At 37.7% G+C, this 21,194-nt stretch overlaps 1 protein-coding gene across 1 annotated transcript in view; it reads right to left on the bottom strand.

Annotated features, from left to right (window-relative positions):
- UNC13C (unc-13 homolog C (C. elegans)) overlaps nucleotides 1–21,194 on the bottom strand; it is a 176,190-nt gene that overhangs the window by 24,252 nt on the left and 130,744 nt on the right. The window contains exons 19-25 of the mRNA XM_009885724.1: nucleotides 20,063–20,189; nucleotides 18,967–19,063; nucleotides 18,355–18,498; nucleotides 16,512–16,589; nucleotides 11,738–11,815; nucleotides 3,862–3,950; nucleotides 1,523–1,672 (exon numbers count right to left, since the gene is read on the bottom strand). Coding sequence (XP_009884026.1) covers nucleotides 1,523–1,672; nucleotides 3,862–3,950; nucleotides 11,738–11,815; nucleotides 16,512–16,589; nucleotides 18,355–18,498; nucleotides 18,967–19,063; nucleotides 20,063–20,189 — 763 coding nt within the window. The remainder of the gene's footprint in view (nucleotides 1–1,522; nucleotides 1,673–3,861; nucleotides 3,951–11,737; nucleotides 11,816–16,511; nucleotides 16,590–18,354; nucleotides 18,499–18,966; nucleotides 19,064–20,062; nucleotides 20,190–21,194) is intronic.

Here is a 21,194-nt window from a genome sequence, read left to right as displayed (position 1 = left end):
CTGGAAGAAAACAAAACACAAACCAGTCTCCAAAACTAGCATTAAGAATTCAGAGGTGCTGTATCACTATCTGCTCAGATTAATGGCCATTACGGTATAGCTTTTCTCTACCGATAAGGATTTCTCAATGGCTTAGTGATTTTGCAACATTATCAGTAAATATTTTTGATAAAAAAAAGGACTTGCACATTATAAAATCATGTAATTCCCCACTATCAAATTTATTGCTTAATATATTACTGATATATATTTATTGAAAATGAAAAATGATGGTGAGTTACAAAGTTTGACGGAGAATACAACTTAGTGCTCTCAAGCCCCTGAACCAGAGTTTTGCTATATAATTTGTTTATGACTCAAAAATAAAAACCAAATGTATCCTTTGTTGTCATATATTTCTACTGGGATGTAGAACTAGCTGTTGCTAGCTACTGCAAATTCAGGGCTACTGTTTGGAAACATTTATTTCTATATACTGGCATATCTGGGAAATCATACTAGTTACTATTAATGGCAAAATTAAATTTTTGGAGGATCTATATACTTAGGGTTTGGGTTTTTTTCTTTATTTAAGATTATATTCATAAGCCATCTTGTGTATATGGTGAATAAGTAGAGTCATGAATAAAGTGCTGCAGTTTTCAGTCACAGGCAAAAATATTTCAAAATAATATCACACAAATGCGTACGTGGGGAATTTTACAGAATTATGTCTAATCTATTAATGTAAAAAGAGATTATTGTGAAGTCCTATCATCACAAATATGCCAATTCTTATTTCTAGCATCTCTTTACTACTCTTAGAAAGCACATAAATAAAAGCATATTTAAGAAATAACTAAACCCCAAACCATATGAATATGGCATGTTTATAATCCTATCTTAAATATCTATTTGTAAGAGAGGTGATATTCCCTAGCAGTGGTAGCTTGCTTTTTTTAAGTTTCACACCTTTATTTTCTGTGCCTGTGCTTCCCACAGCCTTTCAGAACAGCTGATGCTGTCACTGCTGGGCAATGAGAAGACAAGATACCCCTTACTTTCAGGGCCCAGAGTGAGTTTGCAGGACTATTTCAAAATTTAGCTTTTACTGACTGAAAAAAATCTAGCTGCTCTGTAAATCTTTAAATGGTGACCAGGTGTTTAGGGACACAGAAGTGCATATTAATAAGCAGGGGGACACTGGGCGCCAGCCTAGAACAACTGCCGGACAATTTCAGTATAGGGAGTTAACGTTTGTTCTTTTGTTCAGTACAATCTTTATATCACAGCTCCTGGAGGACAGACCGTACACCAGCTCCTTTCTAATGACTCAAAATGTGACAAGAAATAGAAAGCCAAATATGTAGCTTACGTAGAAACTGCTTAGTACAAGTAAACAAATTAAGCCTAGTATTCTGCACACATGTGAGTACTGCAAATACTACGAATGCTACCGAGTGTTTCTAGGTATTAATGATGCTTCAGGGTAAACCCCAGTACGCCTGACTGTAGCATTCAGTTCCTACCCTGCCACACTTACGTTTTGTCCAGGAAATCCATAAGAGGCCGAAGCACAATCTCAGCATCAATGGCCGCACTGTTCTTATTGGCTGCTGCATTCCCATTTCCTCTCATTTGATTCAGTTCATTGCTCATTTGTCTTACGCAATCTTCAATAATGAACTGGAAGCTACAGAATGGAGAAAAGAAAAGAGAATGAAAGAATTTGGGATAGAAAACAGTATTTATCATCTTGCAGCAGGTTCTTCAACAAGATTTAAATCTTTTCTGCGATGATGGAAAGCTCACAAAGGCAAGATACCACAGATATTACAGACTGAAAATAACTCCTCCTAAGGATTATAGCTCATATAACTCATTCATGTACTGCTCTGATTTTTTCCCCTTGTTTACGTTCTGTCATTATGCTTTTCATGCCCTTGTCGGGGGGGCCAAGTAATTATTTTCTGAAAGCAACAGATGTATCAGAATCAGTTTAGGATATGATTGACTACCAGCTAGCAACAAATTCTCAAGATTTTATTTTTGGTGTGAACGTACAATGGGAACAGGTGACTATAAATTATTTTTCTCTTGATGAACCCAGCCTTGATATTCCTCTTGAGGACAACTAGAAAATTTCTACTGATTTTGCCCCATTTGGCTAAATTTGACTTTTTCCTGGGTTTCACGCAGAGTCAGTGCCATCAGAAGCTTTGCTTACTTCTTCACAACTAGACAGAGCTAAAACATTTGACCTGTTTAAGATATTACTTTGCAAAAAAACCCCACTAAGAAGTAGTTAGAATCTTGCTCCTAGAAGGAATCTTTTCCTCTTCAAGGTGAATGTGAACAAATTCTTGCTCCTCAAATTGTATCTGTTCAGTTTTCCTGAAAACTGTTCTGTTTCCTAACTGATGTGGTTGAGCAAGGTGTCTCGTAGCATCATTGATGTGATACAGTCTTCAGTCAATATACTTAAACAGTGCAGAACAGCAGTTATTCAGACTCAACAGTTCATAGGCAGAATAAGGCTCTGCACACATGGTAATTTGGTTTATGAATTGATTTATGAGGAATTGAATTGGTTTAGGATTAATTTATGAACAGAAATGCAAAACAGAGGCCATAAATATACCCGGCCTATTAATGTGAAAAGATAAACGGCAAAGATTAACTTGAGGAAAATGAAAGAGAGTTTACTATGAGAGAAAAGAAAGATTGTAATTAGGCAGTAAGCCCATGGCTAATCATAAAAAGAGAAGGCAAATCTCCATGTGAAAACACTGGAAAAACTGGAAATTTTTCCAGGTACACTTGGATGTGCATTTACCTATACACTTCAAAGCCCGAGATAAAAATCAACGTGAAGCTGCTATTGAAGCTGCTCACATAAATCCTCGGGACCAGCCCCTCCAATAAAAGTCAAGACCCTGCATTGGCTTTTCTCCTTAACAATGTTAACCTCATAAACCTCAGCAATAAACTGACCCATGAGGAACATTCTAGCTATCTGGAGAATATCCTAGATGGAGCTATTCCTGGGTTTTCTTTTGCAGAAACCTAGTTGGCTCATTCAGAAAGAAGCCCTGGAAAGAAATAATATTCGTGCACTGTCAATGATCAGAGAACCAGGGCCTGGGAGCAAAAATAAAGCAAGACAATGTGACAAACTAAGCACACTCAGAAAAAGTGAACACTGTCTGCCTAGACGGTTCATCGATGGATTAAATAAGCAACTATAGACTTTGCTTAATGAATACCACTACAGCACTAATCCCTCTTTCTTAGATTCTTTTCTAATCTGAAACAAAAATAACTTGCAGCACAGGCACTGCTGGCACAGCACCATACTCATTCAAGACTGCAGTGTTCACTTTGATTAAAGAAAGATTTTGAGAGTAAGGCTCAGTAGACAATTTTTGCAGAGCCACAGGCAAGGAGATGACCCAAGGCGGCCATTCACAGTGACCACCTGAAGCAAGCTAAACATAGGCAGATACCCCTGGCTGAAGCAGGCCACGTGGAAAAAGCTGTCAGTCTCAGGAAGTAACATAAACATGGTCAGAGAGAAAAGTTTAACAGAGCATCAGGCCAGAACAAACCAGCAATTTTTGTTTACCAAAAAGCAGAACAAAGGTCATCAGCCTCACCTCTGTAACACAGTTGTGCCCGCAGACCACTGTGTTTTCTTTACAGTGAGGTTTACTGCTCTGTATTTCAGAGTCTAAACCCATACGCACAAAATGCTCACCGCTTCATCAGGGCAGAAGCAAACTGTACCTCAGGACATCCAAGCAACCACCCAGACTTAATCGACGAGGCAGATTTTTGAACAGGAATATTTCTCTAGAGTTTGCAGTAAAATAGGTTTGTTACCTTGTAGCATACGTTACGCTGAGTTCATCCAAGACATTGCTAAGTTTCACCTGAAGTTCTTTTAGAACAACACTAGCTTCAGGATCCAACTGCAAAGAGATAAATGATGTCATATTTTATATATCCACTATGTTTTAGGGTTTTCCATTGCAACGAATCAATTAGGAAACATACGCAATGATACACTGCACTATGGAAAAGTAAATGTGAAAACACCTGTTAAAACACAGGAATGCTTTAATAGGCCTAAAAATCCAATCACCATTAAAAGGAAAATATTTGATCGTAATAGTGAAGAATTATAGTGCTAGAAATGAAAACTGTGGCATTAAACAATGGCTTTCTATGGGATGGTGCAAATTGTGTTGGCAGTCACAAGAATAAAATTACCATTACCAGGCAAAAGGTATTCGCAAGGCGTACCAACAGAAGGATGCATGAGAATTTAGTGATTGTGTTAATAATACTGCAGACGTGTTCATCTTTTACTTTTTTTTTTTTGTACATTTCACCACCATGGGTAATTTTTTTGTGATTTGCGGGGAAGATGTTTCCATATTCCTGTTAATGCAGTGTAAAAGTAGAACAGCCAGCACTGGAAAAGATGGCTTGAAGACTATCCATGCTGCTTCTGCTGATATAGTATGAGGGAAGGGAATTTATTGAGTTTCAGAACTTCTGTTTCTAAAAGCCGTATTAAGATGTATATAATTCAAGCACAGAACAATGCATTCTGATGCACAAGGAGAACAGCTCCTCTACCTCTGATACTGGTTTTCTAAACATAGGAAAAAAAGAGATTTTCCAATTATAGGGATGAGGATCCATGCATAGATATTTGATCAAAAAGGTACTCTGTTGATATTGATCAGCAGCTTATTTATTTGCTATGCATTCTTTTCCAAATAAAAAAAAAAAAATTGACTTTTTGTCTCTGAGATTTTAGCATTTAGAAAAATAGTTACAGTCCATTATGGGATACGATTGATGATCATCAGGATCAACAGCTGAATGTGAATTAATTGCTGATGTTCCAGGTCTTTCAGCTATCTACATCACAATGTTAGGGAATGATTTTCAATGATAAGCCTGAAATTCTGGGCTTTGTTCTGCAGTAAGGTCAGATACAGATCTTCTGAGAATTTCTAAGGAAATTGCACATTGCACATTTAGAATACATAATCAGGTCTGTCTGTATTTGCGTTTTCCTATCTTTCAACTGCATGAGTAGTGTTTAGTGCTTATTCTTCATCTGATGCTTCAGAGAACCATGGTGCAGTAGGTCAGTTCTTTTAATCACACTTTAGAGACAAGGGGAAGCTGTGTCACAGCGCATTGGATAACTTACATGAGACTTACAGCAGGACTGTAAGACAACGTAAAGAAAAAACAAACTCTGAAACACCTCCAAAGATCTACTGTGTTCTAATCTCAGACCACCCTTTCTCTCCTTAGAGGCTATTTGTTGTTCAAAAGCGTTGAAAATCCAAGATTTTCATTACAGTTTTTGACAAAAATCTGAAATAGGTGACAAGGGGAATTGCCATACATCCCTTAGAAGATATTCAGTGATGTATAGCACTTTTCTAATCTGAGAAGCTCGTATTTTAACACTGTGACTACTTACTGATTTAGTTTTTAATTACTTTGCATTGAGAGAAGTTCTATTGCTTCTCCACTTCATGTCTTAGTAGTTTCCCTTGCAGATACACTCTGACAGTTCATGCACTTAAAGTGGTTGTTTTCCTTCATATGAAAAGGAGGGATAAAAAAGCTCATTCTACTGAAATATCTATATTAGTTAACAAAGATAGAGTTTACTGACAAAGGCAAAGACTTTTCCAAGAAATGCATTTCACTATGGAAATATACTGCCTCCTTTGGTGGAATGCATACAGAACACAAATTTAAGACCACTGGAATATTAACATTTAACAAATATGGAACACACAAGCATTCACACTGAACATGGTAAACATCAGAGGAAGCACAAAAATACCAAGCAGGCAGAAGACTCAAAATTTCTTACAAGATCATGCACAAGCTACAGAATCATCTTGTTACCGGGACTACAAAGGCCAATGTAGTTTCTTTCCATCAGAGGTTGTTGTGGTAACCAGAAAACACAATATATTTGCTAAGTTCACCTGGAATTGGACTTAGTTTGGCCAAAATTGGATTAAATACTAATACCAAATTGTGGACATGACACACATTCTAGAAAGGTGCATGCAAGTGCTAGAAGTTTTAGAGGGTTTTGTTGCATGAACAGGTTTGTGTGTGCACAGCTGGAAGCATTTGGCAGGACATCCAGCCTTGTGTATACACATGCTCATGCTTATTAATGCAGTGTCACAGGGAGGAGTGGAATATAAAGAGGTATGCGGGCTGCGCACCCAGGTGCTAGACACCTGGTGATGCGATGACTAGGAATATGTTAGCAAGACTTTTCAATGCTATTGTTATTTTTGTTTAAGTACTAGAAAATACGGTAATTTGAGTGTCTCACCAGGACTGAAATGTGCACTTTTCATTTATTTTACCACGTGCCCTCTATGTGCTAGTGAGATCCCAGGGCAAATCAGAGGGTTCTCAGGCAGCAGACCTTGACTGGCATCATCCAAATATACCACAGCCATGACCCGCTTTTTTTCTGTTGTGGTACAGCTCAGGCAGGAACTATTGTGATGGTTCTATACTATGAAATTTTGGGGGTACTTCACAACTGGTAAAGACGGTTTTAGGATGGTCCTGTGCAGTGGAGATAAGGTAAATCAGCTTTTGGTACCTCTGCACATCACACACACTAACTATTGTGGATTATTTTCTGTATATCTTATCTTTTATGCATAAATTAATCCACTGTTTTGTTTTTTTTTTTTTTTAATATGAAAAATATGTTCCGCTATGATGCCTTCCTTAAAACAGTTGAAAAAAATTTCAGTGGAAGTAGGAAGAGTTACTGTGTCCCTCTTAAATATTCTAAAAAGCTGTAGTTCACAACATGGTTACGCTGTGCAAATACATCACAGTTTTGCAAAAACAAGCTCAAAAAGGAATGTGCTTTAGAAGGATGTATTACTTTAGCAATGGTTTGAACACTTCCTGCTAGCACATTTCATGCCAGGTTTGCTTATTCTCAGGAAAGCAATGTGTGGGAAATGCATGATAGCGCTGTGCAAATGGTTTGGCTTCACCAAGTTGAGAAGCTGCAAGAGTTACGCAGGCTGACATCACAACACTCGCTACTTAAGACAGCAATGCATAGCTCTCCAAACCCCTCTGTAAAGGAGGTAAGTTTCCCAGTGAGGCAAATCAGCGATGAAGAGATTAATTCATTTATCTAAGGCTTTCCAGTGAGCAAAGTCCTCAGCATTCTTGGCTTGGCTGAGGTTACTTACTAGCAAGGGCGTAATGATAAAACCAACCATCTCTGTTTCATGAGCCAATCTCTTTCTGGATACTGCAGAGTTATTACGAGAAGAGGAGCGTGTAAGAACTCAGGTAAATGCAATCTGTAATCCTTCACACTAGTTGCTACTAGCAGGAGTTCAAGTAAATAGCTACAAACATATGCAGCTGCAGAAATCTCATCCACCCAGATGTGGTTAAATGATGAATTATAGGGCTAACCTGGCCCTAATGCTACCCTGCTTTGCCACCAACCAGAAGGAACGGATGAATGTAAGACAAAAAGCAATGCTGACTCGCATCTGAGATGGTGTCACACAGGGGTATGAAAATGGGGTATCTACAGTATTGGCAACTTTTCTTTTTCGCCTCAAGTCTCATCTGCTCCATAGAGTTTGATGAAAAAGGAAAAAAAAAAAAAAAAAAGAAAGGCAAGCCTGATCATTTTTCAGGAAAATAAAAGAAAAAAAGCCCTAACTGAGTGGATGGGGGCTGGGGGGGAGGAAGGGGGGAGATGAGTATCATTAATTTAAGAACTGAAAGAGAGAAAAGATCATTTATCCCTTAGCTTCTTGGGTTCCACTTACACTTCACAGCATGTGTGGGCTAGTCTTAAAATATATTGATAAGTTGCTCAGGTGTCAAGCTCTGGATTTGTTTTAAAGACCAAACTTATGTTGTTAGTGGAAATGTTATTAACCTGTTAACGTGTAAATCATACTTTCCTACCAATTCTTAATTTGCTTGGCTTTCTTAAGTTCATAAATATTTCTGCTATTTTACCATCTTCTTAAGTAATAGAGCTAATTTTTATTCACAACAGAACATACTCATAAATTTGTTGGCATACTTTATAAGATCTGTTAATTATGGATTATTAAATAGACAATTAGAAGTTTGACGTTTTCTGAATGCTAAACAAAAGCAGAGAATACTTCTGCTGAACAGCTGAAAAAATAGGAAATAAGAAATATTTAAACATCATCGTTTCCAAGTGCTGCCTGTCTAAAACTGTGAAAAATTTTATACATACAAGCCTTGGAAACCAGTTAAAGGTCTGATGAATTTTGCTGCTTTTGACACGATGTGTTAGATTGAGCTCGTCCATGCTGTAATTTAATGTGTGCTAGTACAGACATAATCTTGTTAACTGTAAATTTGGTAGTGTTTCTGCAGGAAAGTACAGAGAAGCAAATTACTTTTACATGAGTTAAAGGGAACCTCTTTAATTGGAATTCCATTTATCTGCAATTTCACAGGTCTAATTGCTTGTAGTTGCCTAATAGGACCACCTGGTTACTTCTGTTCAGAAAATAGTTTTGCATATTGTATGTACGTCTAGGGAAGATACAAGTATTTATCAGATCGGTCACTTTAGTGGTTCATTTTGTCTCTGACAGACATCATCCTTCCTCCACTATCTAGGTACAGCGAATCCCATTTTGAGTCGTTTGGCTGCCACCGTTCTCAATACTTAGGCCTCTGACCTAACAGATTTAAAGACGGACACTTCAGAACTATTCTGCTTAAGTTGGAAACTTAAAAATTGTAAAGTTGGAACTGAATTTACTGGAGTGGAAATACGATTTACCTACAGTCAATATAATACTGTTATACATAAACGACCCGCTTTTGCTTTCCACCTTTTATTTGATCCTAATTGCTGTAACTTATTTCTGCCATGTTCTGCCATCTGCTCAAAAGCAACACAAGCATTATTCTTTTTTTTCCCCTTTTATCAGCTTCCAACTTGTCAGACATGAAAAAATGACTTAGTGCAAACGTATGCACACTTTTTGGATGAAGCAAACAGGAGCTAAACCAAAATTCTACATTATGATAATCTGTTCCCGTGATTTTGGACTTGATTTAAAAAAAAAAAGACGGTGGGTTGGATCCCACTTTACTACTCTTACTTTATTATGGCAGACTGATCTCATTTATATCATTTTTAAAGTACCCTTCCTGCTTGGCTATAGCAGAAGAGGAGAGTTAATAAAGAAACTCATATTGTTCAGACTGTTTTTTCAATGGCAGAAGAGCTGAGAGTCCAGTTTTATCTCTATTTCTAGAGCTCCCTGCCCTGCAATATGCAATAGGCCTACCCTGAACACAGCGACTGCTGCTTGATGGTGGTATTTTGACTGCATAGTTTGAAAGACATACTGCTCACAACGTGACACTGAGGAGATTAGCAGCATTTAATTTTTCTTAGAATTAGTTTTGCTTCAACTGAAATAGGTCTCATTATTCCACTGAAAATCATCTGACTCTTTTACGCCCTCCACAAGCAAAAAATTAAACTACTTTCTCCCTGCAAGGAAACTGCTTACAAATTTTATTACTGCCTTTGTTTTTACAAGTTCAATAAGGCAACTTGGCCATTAGCATTTACACTCTTGGACTAGCTAGGGGAATAAGTATTCCCGCTTGAGGACAAACATTTTAGGGGCACTTTGATATGGGTGACAAAAAATTGAACATGAATGTACTTCAAGAAATTCCCTTAATGAGAAACAAACAAAATTTTGAGCATATTTTTTAGATCTTTTTTATTTCTTAGACCAGGAATCAAAGATGCACTTAAGGTACTTAACAAAGGGATTTTAGAAAAATATCTCTGAATTCTCTCCGAGGTTGCATGTTGCACCACATTTGTAGGAAATGTTGCCTTGATACTGTAACACCCTTAATAGTCAATCCTCATTTACATCAGAAGGGAAAGCAAAAAGGATGAGAAGTGATGAGAGATTTTTGAAAGAAAACTGCTATGAAAACCTTAATTATTTTTTTTACTATAATTTTTTTTATACCAGCTATTGGGAGCAAAAGAAAAACTAGTATTTTCTTGAGGAAAATGGAACATTTAGGAGATTCAAGAAAATATTCTGATTTGAAAGTAATTTGATAGATATAGACATAAAGTGCTACTCAGCTTTCCTCTGCCCTTGTCTTCATCAGGATTTATGGGCACTTAGCTGTTTTTATGATTCATGACATTGAATGTGTAGGATCGGATCCAAGACATTAATCCTGTACTTTGCACAGAACACAAGAGCATGGAAGACAAGATTATTTGTCATATTCGGAGAGTGAAAGGGGATTAATAGAAAGCACAAAAACCATAGCCATGTCTGGATGATAAATATATATTTTTCAAGTTTGATATGACATTTTCAATGATGACAAGGCTGCAGAAGTTTATTTCGTGTTCTCTGGAGCAGAAAGTATCGTTGCCATGGCAGCTTCAAGAAGCTATTACTAGCTCAACAAAACCTCTTTACCACGGAGTTAATCTGTAGGTTCATTTGGAAGGTGCTGTTCATTGCATGACACAGGGGACTGTCTTACCTTTGCAGCGTCCCACTGCAGATGTGGAAATATGAAAGAATGTATTTTCCAATTCTCTATAATGTGGTCGCATTAGATCAAAGTTTTGTGAAACTATCAAACTACAGTCTCAACAAGAAAAAGCTGATGTATGTGTAACGTCTTTTTTAAAGCCAGCTATCAATAAGGACAGTATATTCACGATTGCTTTTTAACAAGAAGGCAGAATTCTATAGCTTGAAAAGATGTTAATTTTTTCATTAGCTTTCAAAACAGTCAAAGACTACAATCAGCAAAGTACTGAAGCACATGTTTATGTCCTTTTACTGTTGACAGGATTTCAGGCACTGTAAAGACTTCTGAAATATAAAAGGAGACAAAGCTAAGCATGTTCTGGACTGTTGAGTGAAATAGTGCTGAATCTTGAATACAAGCAGGCCCTCAGATACTGAAAAGTGCACTTTAAAAATGTGTTACAGATTTTTTTTTTTTAAATTCTGAAAGACTTTACACTATCTGCCTAGCAAAACTTCTCAATTTAGAGTGTCAACTGAATGCCCAAGCATAGCTCTTTTTGATTTTAGATCATAGGGTATTACACAAATGCATCAATGGAAATTAGTAGGAAATGTGACTGTTCTTAGCCTTAGAAAATATGGTCAGGAATAATAAAAGATGCTTACTATCACAAACCTCATAAGAGAATCTCTCTCCTTCTTTCTTCTGCTCAGTGGATTGCAAGTCAAAGGCATTAGACAAAGACATGACACATTACAGACAAAGCACAAAGCACATATTCTACAAAATTTTCAGATACAGGCAAAATGTACCAATACATAAAAAAGGAAAATACAGTACAAAACAAACATTGAAATAAAGCTGGCACTACGGATTACAACACAAAACACCCAGCGCTGGTTGAATTTTACAGATCATTAGCATGTTTCTGTGAAATAGTGTTAGGCACTTCTGGTATTTTCAGGACAGTAAATAGTTCTTGTAGACTTTTTTTTTTTTAAAAAAAATCAATTGGATTTTCTTTGCAAGCAGAAGTGAAGGCTGTGACTAGGTTGAAAACATGATGCTAATGATCTCTAAGGAACTTTGATTGAACCCGGAAACAGATAGGACTCACCTCCTTTCCTCCCATGGACTCAAACATTTTCTCAAGCTGGACTCTTAGTTGCTGAATGTTGTTCATCAAGATACAGGGCTACAAAGAGAGCACCAAACGTGAGAATGTTATGTTCCTTTTACGTATGAATATGTGTATTCACAGCCTCTAGGCTGAAGACCAGTTCTTCAGCAGCCCTACAACCATGCAATTTTTAGAGGATCTCAGGTTCCCAACCACTGCTGCCTCCCCTTCCTTCTTTAATTCCCACTCCTCTTCGCCCAGGCAGCAAACCCACTCAGCCAGTGACCATGTTGCCCCATGAGGAGCTGAATACCTTCTCCCAAGTAGCTGGGCAGCTTTCAGATACCAGTATTTCACATCCTGAACCTTATATCCCATGCAGTTGCTAGTCATACTTAATACAATTACATCTGGTGGATTAATGCAAGTAGTACATTATCGTCTCTTTGAGAATAGACACAATAATGATCAAAGTACTTTGGGAGTGAAAACGGACTGGGGGAAAGGGAATGACAGGTTGCTTTCCAGACCCAGTCTTTGCAGAAAACTGTGGCAGCGCTGTAACCCTTGTAATGGCTGATGCTTAAGTATTTGAATAAATCAATAGCCACTTCCATTAATAACAGAACAATATTTCAGAAATGTACATTTTGCATTGCTTGAGAAGATGGTGAATGAATTAGGCAATAGAATTTTGTAAACATATTTAGTGTAAAAATATTATTGTTTAAGCTCATTTCGTAAAGGCAGAACACAGAGCCATAGTGTAAAAGACAGCAATTGCTGGATAAATATAAGGTAAAAAGTAAAACATGGATAAAATTAAGCAGTTTACTACAAAATTATGGAACAAAGGATCTACTACTAGAATTTTGTGTACTCAGATGACATTATATACTAGTTTGGTCCGGTGTGGGGGAAGCAATAAGACAATACTTGCTACGAGTTCTGTGGTTGGCCAAGGTCAGTGTGTTCTAGTACATGATTGGATTAATTTAGATTCCTAAGTAATGCATTTCAATAAAACACACATACTTTTTCAGACAACAAGAAGGTGATGGAGTGATTACATTGATACTCGTTTGTACCTTTCTAGTTAACAGCATGTTCCAGTGTAATGCTGAAAGATGGTGGGATTAGATTTTGGTATTCAAAAGATCAATAACCTAATTTAGCTTTAATTAGTTCTACATTACTCTCAAAGGAATTTTGTGTCAGAGTCCTTCTCAACCAAAGGAAAAAAAGAGAAATTTGATCTAATGTCTTAATCCTTACATTACTGCTTCCCAGGAAAGCACAATATTTGGCCGCCTGCAAAAGACAGCTGGCTTTCTAGAATGGTTGAAATACCACCTCTCTTCCTGTCTCTTGAAAAATCCAGAACCCCCACTTCTTCTAGTTGTTTATCTACCTTCTATTAATTTATTATCACTAAGACTGTGTTCTCCTCTCCTGTGGTATCTCCTCTCTTCTGATATATTCATTATTCTTGAAATGATCTGCAATATCACAAATCAATGATTATGATTTCTGATGGGGGAATAAGTAGCTGAATATAACACCTCGGTTCTTTTGTTCAAAACAAGGCCAAATGCCTTTGCCAATATACTGAAGCTATGAGATAAATACTTCATACCAAGGCAGTTTTCCTTTGAGGCTAGCTAAGGTGGCTCTTTCAGAGCCTAAGCCTACCTTGGCTCAATGGAAAAAATTATATTGCTGTCAGTAAATAACAGAACCAGATCTTAAAAACATTCTCGTCTTACGATTTCATTATCATCTTGTCCTTCACAATACTCTTTGCGGCAATTTACAGGAATCAGGGAGACAGATGCAACAACACGTAAAAGTGAGTGGCGAGTACAACACATAAGCCCAGGATTGTTTGTAAACTCTGACAGGAGGTGGAAGATAAGAGGATGTTTTTACATTAGATACGTGTCTTTATGAAAAGCACCTTTGGTATGCTTTTATTTGAACAGTTTATGTGCACATTTTATAGTGTTTAATAAAAATAGTAGAAGTATTAACTTGAAAAAGAATGCCAAAACCTAACTTTAATCATAAAAAGTATTTGTTTTAATCTCTTCTATCAACTCTAATGCAGGAGATGGACTTTTAATATAATTGATATCACTTGATCAAATGGTCTTCTATTAAGCTAAAAGTATGCATTTCAAAAAGGTAGCTTCTGTTAAAAATAAGTTATGTCTCCCAAAAGCATGTGACATAATAAGCATGTGATATAATACTTTATATGATAATGAGATTAATTCCATCTAAAGCTTTAGTAAAGATTGGGATACTAGGGTGACTTCAGAAATCAATCACTCCAACAATTAAAAAAAATCACAGAATGACAGAATCACAGAATGGTTGGGGCGGGAAGGGACCTCTGGAGAACATCTAGTCCAACCCCCCCGCTAAAGCAGGTTCACCTACAGCAGGTTGCACAGGATCGCCTCCAGGCGGATTCTGAATATCTCCAGACAGCCTCTCTGGACAGCCTGTTCCAGGGCTCTGCCACCCTCAAAGGAAAGAAGTTTCTCCTCATGTACAGATAGAACCTCCTGTTGGACAAGCCACAGGACTACACAAACACTTTGAATCAATGACTCCATGCTACGTATTAAAACTCATTTCTTCTAGAAAGCAGTACACTTTATTTAATATTAACATAAAATTGAAAGAAATGGAAAAACATAGCTACAAAATTGATTTCTTTTTTATACTAAATTTTGAGAATAGTTATGGCTCATATTGGGTCAAATACAGAAACAGATTATTTTAGATGAAGCTTGGTTTGGACTGATTAACATTAAAGTAGAAGATGTGTAATGCATTCACTCCTTCATATTGGGGAGAGTGTTCTTTTCAGCTCTGTATTTGCCGTGGACGGGAGAGAGGCAAGAAATAAGTAGAAGGTCTATCTGTAAAGTTAAAAATGCATGAAGATTTACATCCTGCTAGATTATGGGGAAAAAAAGTGGCAATATGGTGTGCTGGTCTATCATATATCAATTGGTATCCAGTGACAAGATGCGTGGGAACAGTTCAAAGCTACATCAGGGAAGGTTCAGGCTTGACGCGAGGAAGCATTTCTTTACCGAGAGGGTGGTCAAGCACTGGAGCAGGCTTGCTAGAGAGGTGCTCGACCTCCCAAAGCTGTCAGTGTTTAAAAAGTATTTGGACAATACCCTTAACAACATGCTTTAACTTTTGATCAGCCCTGAACTGGTCAGGCAGTTGGACTAGATGATCATTATAGGTCCCTTCCAACTGAAATAGTCCATTCCATTCCATAACCGGCATGTTTCCCAGGGTTTTCTACAGCTGTCAGACTGATTCTTCCTATACAGTAAATGCTGAACTGGGCCCGGTGCTTTTACTCTTTTCAGATGCTGAAAAGATTTAATACTGGCCAGAAGAAAAATGTGCGGGTATCTACTAAAGCGAGTCTTTTCAATGTGTTTACTGCAAAGGGCTTCAAGGTTGAAAATACCTGAAGTGGGAAGTTAAATCTGAGACATGACACATCTATATAAATAAAAGTCACTCCTCTGTAAAAACCTGAATATAAAACTTCTACTTAATAATAAAGTTGAATTCGGTATTTTTATTTCTTAATTCTATTGTAGACAAAATTGTGTAAAAGGAACAGAATGATGTAAGTCTCTTCTAGCAAACATATCTGTGGCCTGAAAAATGAATGTTTAGTGTTTTGTAATGTTGCTTATAAGAAGAGCCACCAATAATTGACATTTAGCTGCAATAGATGCCTTTCTGAATTCTATTATTGTGTATCTGTCGGTGACCTCTGGATTATGACCCTGTCCCATGCTCCAGAGAGCGCTGGCAAGAACGAGCGCGTTCTCAAGCTGTGCACAGGAACATTACAAATATAGCTGAGATCTGTGTATGAGCTGTATAAGGGCTGTACTTTTAAAGGTGAATAGTATGGGGGTGGTGCTGCCATTATTTATCTAATTGCAGATTGATACATCTGTAGAACATGCTACTAAATAAAGCAGTTGTAGTGCTAAATGTTGCCTGCCTCAGGAGTACTAGCTTTGATTGAATATCAATGATACTGAAAAGTCAGTTTACAAGAACAATTTTCCTTTGTCATGCTAAGATATTGATAATGTCTTGATTTGCTTAATGACATCTTTAGTGCCAATATCTCTTTTATTTCTGAGGCCATGGCAATCTGGTCCTTCATTAGGGAGTCACTTGGAAGCAGTGAGGCAACAAAATAGCACTTGATTTTCCTCTCACTGCTGCACGGATAAGGCACAGAGAGTGAGTGGTAGTAGCAGAGAAGTTTGCTCGCACTCCCTGCACAGGGAACAATGATCTTATAAACTCTCTAGTGAATAAATTGACAAAGAGAAGTGAGCCAATGCAACATGAAAACTCAAACAAAAATATTTTCTTCTGTTTGGAAAAAAAGATGAAGATGTATTCACTTTATTCACCATTGTATAAGGCTGTTATCCAGGGAGTGTTTCTGGCCATCTTGTAAACTTTTTTAACTTTAATACTGAAATTATTAACTAGGATTCGTAACTAATTCCACCTATTCCAGCTTTTACACAGCAATGTAAGCAGCTATGAAAACATGCTGACCTTATTAAAAAATAAAACAAACCAAAAATCTCTTCCTCCGTTCATGCTTTTTCTCCTATACAAAAGTGATTACATTTTCAAGTACAGTAAGTCATTTAAAGGTAATTTCTGAGGCAGAAACAAAACACAGGTTTTTACTCACCACATTTTCTTTATCACAATATGAGCTGAAGTAATTTGAAATAATTACAGCATACTGAAGAAGCACTTTGTTGATAGTCTAGGAGAGAAGAAGGATTTTTTAAATGGTAAATTTCATCATGTAAAACAAAAATAATAAAACATACACAAAAAAGGTGCTGTCTATACATTTTAGATTTTACAGGTGCTTACTACACGTTTAATATATATATAGTACTTTTTTAGATACAACCTAAGCAGTCCTGTGAGCACGTTTTCAAATCCCTGCACAACAGATGGTGGGTTGTTCTTAATGGATTGTAATCTTCTATAGTAGAGATACTTTAATTTTAGTCATACTGTTTTTGAGAAGCATTGAGAGTTCTACTCCTTGCAATGTGCTACATCCTTAATGGAACAGTAGCAAGCTCAAAAAATCCTCTAGGGTGACAACGCATAGATTAAAAACATAAAAGAAAAATAAGACTGAGGGAGCACAGTTCAAAACCTGCCGATATGAGATTACCTTACAATAATAATGTAAATAGGAACTTTGTTTGCAAATGGAAAACTGTTGCAATGGAAGAACAGGAATAAATATAAATGTACATTTTTTTTAAAGCCATCAGGACTGTAATGGAAATCTAAAGCTTGTGAGGAAATGTTACAATACACATTGAAAGCTTGCCTAACGAAGCTGAGTTTATCAAACAGCAGATGAATAAGAATTCCAGAACCACAGCATGGTCGAGGTTGGACGGGACCTCTGGAGATCATCTAGTCCAACCCCCTGCTAAAGCAGGTTCACCTACAGCAGTTGCATAGGATCACGTCCAGGCAGGTTTTGAGTATCTCCAGAGAAGGAGATTCCGCACCCTCTCTGGGCAGCCTGTGCCAGTGCTCCGCCACCCACAAAGGAAAGAAGTTTTCCTCGTGTTGAGATGGAACTCCCTGTGCTCCAGTTTGTGCCCATTGCCCCTTGTCCTGTCGCTGGGCACCACTGAAAAGAGTCTGGCCCAATCCTCTTGACACCCGCCCTTTAGATATTGCTAGGCCCTGATGAGATCCCCTCTCAGTCTTCTCTTCTCCAGGCTAACCAGCCCCAGGTCTCTCAGCCTTTCCTCTTAAGAGAGATGCTCCAGGCCCTTGATCATCTTTGTAGTCCTCTGCTGGAGACTCTCGAGTAGTTCCTTGTCTTTCTCGAACTGGGGATCCCAGAACTGGACACAGTACTCCAGAGGTGGCCTCACCAGGGCAGAGTAGAGGGGGAGGATGACCTCCCTCGACCTGCTGGCCACACTCTTCTTGATGCACCCCAGCATGCCATTGGCCCTCTTGGCCAGCGGGGCACATTGCTGGCTCATGGTCAACTTCTTGTCCACCAGGACTCCCGGTTCCCTCTCTGCAGAGCTGCTTTCCAGCAGGTCAGCCCCTAACCTGTACTGGTGCATGGGGTTAGTCCTCCCTAGGTACAGAAGGACTATGATGTCAGGGCTTCAACCAACAATATTTTATTGCCATACCTTGAATTTTTCCTTCCTTTGCACTGACTTACCAGAAAATTGCATTTCACGGAATTGCTCCATTAACGGAACTGTAATCAGTGCTTAGCAAGAACAATAATTGATTGTATAACTTACATAAATATAAAATTTCAGAGAGGACAGAACTTCTCAAACTGCTAAACAAATTTGACAAAGTACATGAAAAACAGTCAAAGCCACAGACAGTATGTCCTTCTAAGGATCCCAGTCAGAGACAGAAGAGATTGATTCTAAACATTAGAATTACTTAGCTTTTAAGTACACAGCAACACAATATCACTCTCTCCAAAGCTTAGTTGAGATGCATTGATTTTAATTTACCTTGGCGAATCTTCTCATTAAATGAGATAGTGCTTCTGGATTAGGACACTCCAGTTTCCTAATAATCTCAAAGCTTTGATTGAGCTGTGTGAAGACATCAACCACAGAACAAGAGAAGAGGGCATGATCTGATGTTTGCTGAAACTAGAGAGAAACATTCAAACGATTTAATACTTGTTCAGAGATCAAAACTCTATTAACTGATTTTCTTACACTTCAAATTCTTCCCAGAGTCATAAAAAATAATAATAAAAAATAAATTAAAAAAACCACAACCCCTCTCACTGACAATACTGAGAAATGTGGCTTTTCACATTTTGATTACTTTCAAACGTCTTAAAAGTAAAAACAAAATTCTCTTTCATGTCATTGGTGTCACATCAGAGTTTAGTGGAACCATAGATTGAAGTCTATGGGGAATTTAGGCAGCTGGAATTAGAGTTTATTAGAGCCTATTTGTCCATAGGGTTATCTTCCAAGAACTGTTACTGACTCTGTATCTTGTGAGGTCTGACACGGATACTGTGGGACCAAACGTACTTCTGGTTTTGCAACACTAAATAACTGTCTTAATACTTTCTTTATACTTTTCTTTAAAAAGTAAAGGCTCACCCCGTCTTTTTTGTCTCTTTCTAGTGCTCCATGAAGAAATTCCATTGACACGTCCTCATTTTCATCCAGCCACTGAATGACAAATGGTTCAAACCACCTGACAATTGAAAACCATTTTGTGAAGTAAAGCAAGTACATTTCATAAAGATCCTGCGAGGAGCCATGCCATACAATTCAGCAGTTTGGCACCTTGTGTCTTCACATCTGTTCTAGTTGCCAAAAACTCTTATCTTCCTAGAAAAACTTTTGTCACCAAAGTCACTGTGGCTACCAAAAGGTGTTTCAGGCATCAGTTTCACAATACTCTAAACTGGTCTACCCCAGTGATGTAAAATTAGCAGTAGCCATCACAGAAACATGTCCGTGCTTCGCAGGGGATCATATTCTGCACATTTTTTGTTTTTATTTTAGAATGTGTCTTTCATCAATATTGGTTCTTTGTTCACATTTATTTTTTATTTGCATGTGCAATAACTTGGAGAAAACTTTGCTTTAATAAAACATAAGCTGTGGTTTATTTTTGTTTAGTTTATTTAAAAAAAACTTAAAGCAATAACAGGCCCCAAACTGTCTTGGCAAATCAGCAGACTTGCAGAAGATTAAGGAATGAGATAAGGATAGCTCATATAAAAGGACAGGATTGAATGTATCAATTGCAGAAGGAAAGGCAAAAATGAAAACAGTAGCTGAATATTAACCCAATGCAGTAAGAATAATTTCCATAGTATATCCCATTAGCATTGTATCTTTATTCAAATTTGGGTATGAAACAAATGCAGGGGCCTATAATGAATACTGCTGCTGTTCACACATTTCATACCTTCCTCACACATTTTCTGAACAAAATATTTTGTCATCTATGAAGAGCTGCAGTTACAGCAGTTGGATAAAGAGTCCTATGAAATAGCTAATAGCACTTTTAACACCTGCACTATTTCATTTGACAGAGGGAAGAATTAAAGAGGAGGAAGTGCAAAAAAGAGTTGTCAGTGCTATGCACCTTGAGATTTTGCACAAACTTAAGCATAAATATTTGACCAAAATAAACCTTGCACCAAGCCCGAACTCATGGGAGACTTCTCTATACACTACTTACAGAGAGTATTCAGCCACTGCATCCTTGAAAGCAGACAGTTCTCGCACATATTCATTATAAAACCATTTCACTTTGAAGTGCAAATTCATATAATCTGTGCTTTTGCATAACCGCTGCTTTTCATGTTCTGTAATAGAATGAGTTGAAATAAAAGCATTTAATAGCATTCTAATAAACAATATTCTTGAGCCTCAATGCACTAGTGACATAATAATACAGTATTGCATTTTAAAGCACAATTGGTTTGATTTTTTTAGAGGTAGTAGTACCCACAGTTTCAATCTTCAGGTTCTGAGTACCCTTAGGAAAAATAAAACAAAACGAAGACCAGGCCACAGGTTAGGCTTTTCAACTCTCTTCACTGCAGTGAGGAAAACCCACAAACTTGCTGACTTCCAGTTCTTTAGATGCTACTTTGGTTTTTACAAAATGGGTAAGAAGCTGTGTCAGGTGTCAAGTTAGAAAAGACAACTATAGCTGCGTAGGAGCCAAATGGAGTAACAACTATAAATGCCAGTCCTATCTGAATCTGTGAAACCTGCGTTAGTAAATGGGCTGCATTTACCACATATACGTAAGAAACAGAAATAGGAGACAACTCTGCAGCTCTGCAGCCATCTGTTTTATACATGGCGCAAGTCAAAAAGCTGGTTTAATAGTGTTTTAAAAGTTTTTCAAACGGGCTTCTCCACCTTCTCAGTGTCCGCCTGTTTTCAACATAATGGATATGCAGATGCTCACGGATGGCAGGAGTCATGGAGCCACCTGTAACCACTTGCTGCATTTTTAAGGTCTGATTTAATTGGTTTGGAAGAGGTATCCATCTTTCTTTCAGGATTATGATCCTTATTTTAGCATATCCACAATGCTCTGCAGTCTTTCCCATCCAGCCGCTTTGGGCCCTGGCCAGCTCCGTTCTTTCACTCCATTAGCTACTGGGCACTTTCCCCTTGCTCAAATCGGTCATTTCCTGCTCCCACAGCAGGAAACCGTGGGTCCACAACTCTTGGGCAGAGTAATCCTTCCTTCGCTTACTGCTCACAGCTTCCTAAAGTTTTGATAGATCTCATCTGTTTGAGGTGTCATGTCACTTGCACGTTCTTTCTTAAGCGAAAGACTAATCTCTTAATCT

This window comes from Charadrius vociferus, unplaced genomic scaffold (assembly GCF_000708025.1).
Source record: "Charadrius vociferus isolate BGI_N301 unplaced genomic scaffold, ASM70802v2 scaffold325, whole genome shotgun sequence".
NCBI classification, from domain to species: domain Eukaryota; kingdom Metazoa; phylum Chordata; class Aves; order Charadriiformes; family Charadriidae; genus Charadrius; species Charadrius vociferus.
The sequence above is the reverse complement of the archived record's forward strand: the minus strand, read 5'-3'. Positions and strand labels throughout refer to the sequence as shown.